Source organism: Rhineura floridana, chromosome 3, assembly GCF_030035675.1.
Source record: "Rhineura floridana isolate rRhiFlo1 chromosome 3, rRhiFlo1.hap2, whole genome shotgun sequence".
Lineage (NCBI taxonomy): Eukaryota > Metazoa > Chordata > Lepidosauria > Squamata > Rhineuridae > Rhineura > Rhineura floridana.
In genome coordinates, this window is record NC_084482.1 from 193,272,393 (window position 1) to 193,280,722 (window position 8,330).

Genomic DNA, 8,330 nt, shown 5'->3' on the forward strand with positions numbered 1-8,330 from the left:
TCTAGACTACAACATGGAATTCTAGACCACCTTAATTAGGAACCTGTTCATTTCACAGAGATATTTGTTAGTCCTTGTAATAATCCATACAATCCACCCTTGAGATCTGGTGGGATAAAATCTTCAGTAGTCATCCGTTCTCCCCACTCCCTTACAAGCACACACACTTCATATAATTCCCTCTTTTCCTCAGGCTTCTGCTAACCAGCGAGCAGGACGAGCTGGCCGTGTGGCTGCAGGGAAGTGCTTCCGTCTCTACACTGCCTGGGCCTACAAGAATGAGATGGAAGAGACCACGGTGCCAGAAATTCAAAGGACCAACCTGGGCAATGTGGTGCTGCTACTCAAAAGCTTGGGTGTGTGGTTGACCAGTCTAGGACGGGAATGATGTATGGGAGATGCTTAACTTTTCCTCCAAGACCACCTTCTTAAGGTTTTTCTGGAAGAGAGCGAGAGCTGGGTGGCCTTGGGCCTGTCATGTTCTAGGGTCCTGTTTTTTTGTATTTAAAAAGAGGTGGCAGGGGAGGATGAATTCTCTGGTGGCAGAAATACTCATTAGTTTTGTAGGGAGGGATGACTGTTATGGGTGTTTCTGAGCCTAGCTTTCCTCCGTTTCTTCCTTTAGGCATCAATGATCTGATCCACTTTGACTTCATGGACCCGCCGCCCCACGAGACTCTAGTATTGGCCCTGGAACAGCTCTATGCCCTGGGAGCCCTCAATCATCTTGGTGAGCTCACCAAGGTATGGTTTCATATGTTCAAAGACATTTTCTGCTTCCTCCACTGAAAGTGGGGTGGATTCTCCAACTGGCCATCCTCCTTCACTGGGAAAAGAGCTTGGTGTAGGAGAGGAGGCTTGAGCTGTAAGCCCACTTAACTTTTCTAGTTGTTCGCCAGCAAAAGGCTCCATGAGTACAGATTACTTTCATAGCAGAAGATTTGCCTGCCCCTCAGAATAACAATGATGGTCTGTTACCTTGTGGTCGAGATCTTTGTGGAGCTCTGTTGAGAAATCCCTTTGGAGACTAGAATGCTGGACTTTGAGTGGGGAGTTCAGATTGCTGCTAAGCCACTAGACTAACTGGGTGGCCTTGGATCTGTAATTATTTCTCAGCCTAACCCACGCTCACATTATTATTATTATTATTATTATTATTATTATTATTATTATTATTATTATTAGAGGAGGGGGGGACCACAAATGCCAACCTAAGCTCCTTGGAGGGGTTTTGTGTGTAGGGTGATAAAATGTGATAAATAAGAAATCTTTTGCATGGGTTCAGTAGGCACCCTGCTACCATGTACTTGACAAAACTCAACAGCTGGGCACTCTGGGACAGGTAGCGAAACCATTCATGTGTTTTAAATTATGTCACATATCCTTTAGAAAGATTCAGATCTTCATATGTTGTCCATCAGCATTTTATTTTCTTGGGTGATAGCCCACCACATCGCAGTGGCGCTGGGTAGGCACCAATATGATAAAAACATGAAACCCCCAATTGGGACCATTAAACTGAAAGGATGAGCTTCTGGCACAGGATTTGAGATTTCCTTCACAGGAGGAATTTCTTTGCCACCCCCTAATTGTCAGCACAAAAGATCAGCCACATCCAGGTGCAGAAAAAATGTTAGGATGCAGTTTCACCCCCTCTGCTCTTAGAATAAGGACTCATGCGTTATGAAGCCGGCTTTTGTGCTCTTTGTTTGGTCAAGTCTGATCATACAGATGTGTTCTGTATCTAGCTGGGCCGGAAGATGGCAGAGCTGCCCGTTGATCCCATGCTGTCCAAGATGATCCTGGCTTCAGAACAGTGAGTCCTTCTTTGATTTCCTCTTTCTCTTTCTATCCAGTTAATTATGTGCTTAGCCTTGCTCCCAGTAATCACAAGTGAAGCTTGTGATCTCTGTATCCCTTTCAGTTCTGAGTTCCCTCTCCAACACCCTATTACAATCATCCCTGGAAATTCCAAAGCTCTCAAAAACGTGAATGAGCTATATTAAATTAATGGTTTCTAGAGAGGCAGCCATGTTAAGTATGTTCAGCAAAAATAAGTCTTGTGGAAGCTTGAAGGCTAAAGTTTATTATGGCACAAGGTTTTATGGACTATAGTCCACCATCAGATGCAATTAGAATAACTATGCATCTTGTATAGATCTGTTTTTGATTTGTTGAAGGGGGGCAGTTATCCTGGGTTCTTAACTGATAAAGATAGACGTTTTGCCAAAAATCTTTTCTGGTGGCTTCTCATACTAAGGTGACTTAACAGTAGCAGAACTTGCCTTGGCAACTTCTAAAGTTCAAGCCAATTTTCTACCTTCTCAGTCATGTGGTAAATTAGATGTCATTGCTATTGTGAACATTTTGTCATTGTAATCATTGGTATTTTATTTCTTTTTTGAGGCTCCCAATTGAAACAATAAAGATTGACTGACTAAAGATAGAATTTCAACTCTCTCCAGAGGAAATGCAAGGAATATAAGAGCCCTGCTGAGTTATAAACCATCCTAATGAGAGTAGTGTAAAATGTAATGCATTTTTGTTTAGTTTTTTAAATGGCAGATTTTTTAATTCAGTTTTTATTTTGTTTAAATTTTACGTATTGCAGGTTTATTATTTTTATTTTTTGATAACTTAGTTAAAATTGAATCTGAATCCAAGCACTTGGATAATATTAATCTCTGTTTAGTTGTACCTTAACCTGTTTTAGTAGTGAGAAGTACCAGAGTTAAAACTGTAATTTTAAATCAGTCCAGTTGTCCTTCAGTTTTCCCCAGTTTGTGTGTGTGTTGTGTGCCTTCAAGTCGATTACAACTTATGGTGACCCTATGAATCAGCAACCTCCAGTAGCATCTGTTGTAAACCACCCTGTTCAGATCTTGTAAGTTCAGGTCTCTGGCTTCCTATGGAATCAATCCATCTCTTGTTTGGTCTTCCTCTTTTTCTACTCCCTTCTGTTTGTCCCAGCATTATTGTCTTTTCTAATGAATCATGTCTTCTCATTATGTGTCCAAAGTATGATAACCTCAGTTTCATCATTTTAGCTTCTAGTGATAGTTCTGGTTTAATTTGTTCTAACACCCAATTATTTGTCTTTTTTGCAGTCCATGGTATCCGCAAAACTCTCCTCCAACACCATATTTCAAATGAATTGATTTTTCTCTTACTCAATTTTTTCACTGTCCCAACTTTCACATACATACATAGAGCTGCCCTTGTATTCTTTTCTCCTTCTGGTTCCCTTCTTCCGCAGCCTTCTGATGCCGCCCTTTGATTGCATTCTAGATTTAGGCTATTGCTGTGGATTCAAGCTGGCTCTCCTGCCTTGCTGAGACCTAATACTGCTCTCTTCCTCTACTGGGATTCTCCAGGTACAAGTGCTCAGAGCAGATACTCACCATCGCTGCCATGCTTTCGGTCAACAATGCCATTTTTTACCGGCCCAAGGACAAAGTGGTCCATGCTGATAATGCCCGCATGAACTTCTTCCTGCCTGGTGGGGACCATTTGGTTCTTCTCAACGTTTATAATCAGGTAAGGGAGGAACTCCACAAGACTGACTGAGTTTGGAACCATGGGATAGGGATTTGTACTCCAAAAGGCAACTCCTTTTCATCTTGTCACTGAAGGAGTGAGGGCTGTGCATGTGTGCGCGCATAGGGTGTACTAAAGTCACTCCAGGCTACTGGGGCTAGATTTTCCATGCCCAGACTGCAGATGGCTTCAGGGGACGGGGTACCTTAAACTGGTGCTGGCTGCATTTCCCCTGGTCATGGGCAAACACTGGTGTGGACAGGCAGTTGGTGGTACAACAGCACTGCGGCTGTAGTCAGGTCACTGGATGGGAGGGTGGGAAACTGGGACTTGGTGTAAGCCTGTTTTTCCCCCCACTGGCAGTGGGTGGAGTGTGGTTACTCCATGCAGTGGTGCTATGAGAACTTCATCCAGTTCCGCTCCATGAGACGAGCCCGCGACGTGCGAGAACAGCTGGAAGGGCTGATGGAGCGCATTGAGGTGGACATCACTTCCAGCGAGGGAGACTACATCCCTATCCGCAAGGTACAAGCTCCCCTGCTCCTGTTTCTTCATTCAGGGTTGTTCATAAATGTGTGGGGTTGAGGGTGTGTGTTCTGCAGACATGTCTGTGTACATTCTGCCAATTGACTATCCAGAGAATCTAAGTCTTACATGTGAGGACATCAGGGGGGCTTTCATGTGGCCATTCCGATGTTGCTGTACTACATCTCCCATCATTTCAGACCATTGGCCATGCTGGGTAAGGCTGTTGTGAGTCCAACACCATCTTTGGGGGCCACAGGTTAGCCATCCCTGGTTTAGCCTTTAGGGAGCCTTACAAATATTTTAGAGCATTTCTGCCCTGCCTTTCAGCCACCAAGATGACTTCTAGATTAAAAACCCAACGATGTAATAACAAATGCAGCATGTCAAGTTAAATAATTAAAACAGCAGTATGAGTGAAGTATAAATAAAATTGACTAAAGGCATACTGGGATAAAAATGTCTTTGCTGCTGTCCTAAAACTTGAGACACAGAGCCAACCAAAGCTCTCTTAAGGAGAAAGCTGCACAATTTGAGAGTCATTAAGAGAAATGTCAGGCTACAGTAAGGCTGAGCATCGATACAATGAATAGCTTACATTGTATGGCCAAAGGCAAACATTGTTGCATACTGCTTGTAAAGGTTGCTCAGGAGGCAACTTCTGTTATTAGCCACTTTGGGTGTATAATGCAGAAAGGCAGGATAAATATATAAATAATAAATACAATCCCTTTCTTTCTGGTTGGTCAATCCCTATGCTATGCTTTCCTTCCATTCCTGTCTTTTTTTGCCTTTTACCTCTTTCAACAAGCCTTTTAAGTAGAGACCTTATCCCAGTCTGTGTGTCTGTGTTGGAACTGCTTTTTAAGCAAGGTGTTATAAAAATGTTTTTAAAAACATTTTAGAGCTGTTTTTTTGAAGATGTTTTTAAAGCTTTTTTAAAAGACGTTTTTAAAAATGTTTTGTGTTAATGTATATTAAAGTCTGTTTTTAAGATGTTTTATAGTATTTTTGTTATGCTGCCCTGGGCTCCCACTGGAAGGAAGGCCAGGATATAAGTTTAATAAATAATAATAAACAAACATTTCAAAACCAAAACCAATCCTCTGCTAATCATGCCTCAGAATATTACATACTAAAAATAAAATAAAATTGTGCCCAGCCAACTCAAATTCTGCACTAAAAAAGCCTGTGATGTAGGTTGCGCAACCTGCATTAATTTGGATATTTCTAAGTTTTCTAATTATGGGGAAGGAGCTGTTAAGGGTACTGAACCCCCATCCACAGCCCCTGAATTCCTTATTCCAGACCTTCCTTAGGCTGGTGCCTTCCAGATGACTTCAACTCTCAGCCCCAGCCAGCATACCTGATGGTCAGGGATCATAAGAACTAGAGTCGAGAACATCTGGACAACAGCGGCCTTGGGAAGGCTGCCTTATACACTCACTTCTCAGGCTTTTAAAGCCTTATCAAGCTTTGTCCACAGATCTTTGTAGCCAAAAGGGCAATACATATCATTTTATGTATGTGAGCGATTGTCAGGAGCATGTTCTGTAACCCTGTGCAGTCATGGGGTGTCTCATTATTATCAACCTAGGATCAGCCAGTGAACTTTGTAACTAAGTTGTATCCAGCTAAGTCAATGTCCACAAGCATAACGGAACTTCATTTGCCATCTCACACCTCCTCCAAATCTGCTTAGGAGGGTTGGGGGAACCCTCTGAGCAGATTCGAGGGGCACAGGGGAGGAGAGGCAGGGGAAGTTCCATTGCACTTGCAGAAGTCGTTCTGCATGCAGTTTAGTTAGAGACAATGCTGTGTGGGGCTAGCCCTCCATCTAAACCCAGCTTGGTTAAATGTCTGCATATGAAATGGTCTTGTTGGGTAACATTCAGTGTTGTGAACGTGCTTGCAAAATGTGTATTGCATAATGCCAAGAGAAAGTGCTTTGGAAACATAACCCAGTCTGCAACCCTTCACAGTAACTGATCGGAGAGTACACAAATATACCACACAGTTGATACTCCAACTCTCATGAAGCGCAACACTGAGCATTTTGCTCACTTTGATAGTGGGGCAATGTGTAGGTGGGTGTGTCAAGAGGAGCAAGCCAGTCCCCCATACGATTGCTGATATCTGTCTTTTCTTAACTCGTTTTGGCCCTTCCTGTTCTCCATCCACAGGCCATCACTGCTGGTTTCTTTTATCACACGGCCCGCCTAACCCGCAGTGGATACAAGAGTGTCAAACACCAGCAAACAGTGTTCATCCACCCCAACAGTTCCCTCTTTGAAGAACAACCACGCTGGCTCATCTATCACGAGTTGGTCTTCACCACTAAAGAATTCATGAGACAGGCAAGTCTCATGGCCACTGCTTAAAAAACATAGTCTTTGCTGGGACTTCTGGGGAGAACTTTTGAGATGACTGTTCAACTTAAGCCCCAAAGTTGGCAATTATAGTAGGGATAAAGGTGCGTTGGGGAAGAAATCAGTGTTAAATGGATAGCACTTGGGAATCCAGTCTTGGTAGCTGAGATAGGAAGAGCTTAATGGGGTGTTGTTGAGTTCAGTTCATTCCACAGTACTACCCTCCCAGTGAAGAGCCAACTCAGAGTACAGATTTTTACTGGAAAACATCCCAAGTTCAAACCCTGACACCTCTTGTTAAAAAGGATCTCGGGTAGCAAGGTCTGGGAACAATCTCTGCAGGAGAGGTGCTGCTAGTCAAGAGTAGACCCTTCTTAAGTTAGACAGACCAAGAGGCTGACTCGGTGTAAGTGAATCTTGTATTTGATTCTGCTCACTCCTTAGCAATGTGTGTAACCCTTTGACAAAGGGCCTAATGATTTCTCCTCAAACCCATGCAAGTATACATACTCGCTCGTGTCCTTGCCCTCCTGTGGACCTTGATGGCCTATGGCTGCCTGCAGACCTCTCCTCCTTACATAAATGCTCGGCATTGGGTGTTAGCTACAGTACTTGATCACATTGGTTGCGAAAGTAAAGGCACTTTCTCCATTGAGGAGAAGGTGCTGTTTGTGTGTGCATGTATGTAGACTGTTAAAAGTTTGAAAGAGTAATCTGGTAAAGTGGCAAGATCAGTTGGCCTTCTGTGTGGTTGTATAATTCAGGCCTTTATGCCTTCAAAATCTCCTTTTAACTCAAGTTAAACGAGACACATTCCTTCCCTCCTCTGCATATATCACATTTGATACCGCCCTTCCTACCTAGCTGGTGCACAGAAGCAAATAATCAGTGTGTCTGCTGTTGGGGGGCGGGGCTAGAAGAGACCAAACATGCAATCTCTTCTGTTTCTTGCAGGTCATAGAGATCGACAGTGCGTGGCTGCTGGAGGTGGCCCCTCATTACTACAAGGCCAAAGAGCTGGAGGATGCCTCCAGTAAGAAGTTGCCCAAGAAAGTGGGGAAGACCCGGGAGGAACTGGGATAAGGTAGAAGAAGCCTATTCCCTGCTTCCCATCAACGGTGGGGCATTTTTATTTGTACAGCTGTATAGTTTGATGCCATTTTGAGGCACTGAGTAAAACATTTTTTACAAATACTCATGAGTGATCTGCTTCCGTTCTCTTCCTTGGCAAGTCATAACCTTATTGTTAAGGAGATATTTTTTAAAAAAAGTCTCTTTGGGCCTCAAACAAGTTTCCTGGGCTCCAATGTACGACTTGTCTTTGGCTACTGAAGCCACTGTGCGTTATCTCTCACTGGCCCTATTCCTGCTATACAAGCATTTGCACATTTTGTAAAGGGGAGTACACTCATTTGTCTAGCCAACACTTTGTCTCAGTCAAAAACACTGTTAAGGGACTTTATTATACGTGGAATAATGGAACTGTAGCAGGTAGCTACCGAACCCCCTCCCTGGGCAGTTCATACATCGTCTTGTGTTTGCCTGCAGCTGGGCTAGATTGCTACTGGTTTAACAGACTTGGCTTTATGCTAATGGTAGAAGGGAAACAGAAGCATGACGGCCAAACTTCAGATCAACTAGACGTAGAGCTGATGTTCTGCTAAAATGTCAAAATTCTGACTCAAGAAAATGGGAGTGCTGGGAATAATCTGATATGATGTCCATTCAGTAAGTGTGCGCGTGTTCTTACTCTCCAACTTATTCTTCCTCTTGATTAGCTAAACCAAAGTTAAGCTGTGCGGGGCACTGAAATTCTGCTTCCACGCACTGGAAAGCTTGACACACCTCTTCGTTCTAAGCCTTCAGGAGGCTTTAGTGACCATTTTAAAGCACGTCTGT

At 43.3% G+C, this 8,330-nt stretch overlaps 1 protein-coding gene across 1 annotated transcript in view; it reads left to right on the forward strand.

Annotated features, from left to right (window-relative positions):
* The window catches only part of DHX16 (DEAH-box helicase 16), a 30,648-nt gene extending 23,023 nt beyond the window's left edge, over positions 1-7,625 (forward strand). Inside the window, exons 14-20 of the mRNA XM_061619151.1 lie at positions 194-356; positions 626-744; positions 1,749-1,816; positions 3,375-3,537; positions 3,901-4,062; positions 6,246-6,419; positions 7,386-7,625. Coding sequence (XP_061475135.1) covers positions 194-356; positions 626-744; positions 1,749-1,816; positions 3,375-3,537; positions 3,901-4,062; positions 6,246-6,419; positions 7,386-7,514 — 978 coding nt within the window. The 3' untranslated portion in view covers positions 7,515-7,625. The remainder of the gene's footprint in view (positions 1-193; positions 357-625; positions 745-1,748; positions 1,817-3,374; positions 3,538-3,900; positions 4,063-6,245; positions 6,420-7,385) is intronic.
* The last annotated feature ends 705 nt before the right edge of the window (positions 7,626-8,330 follow it).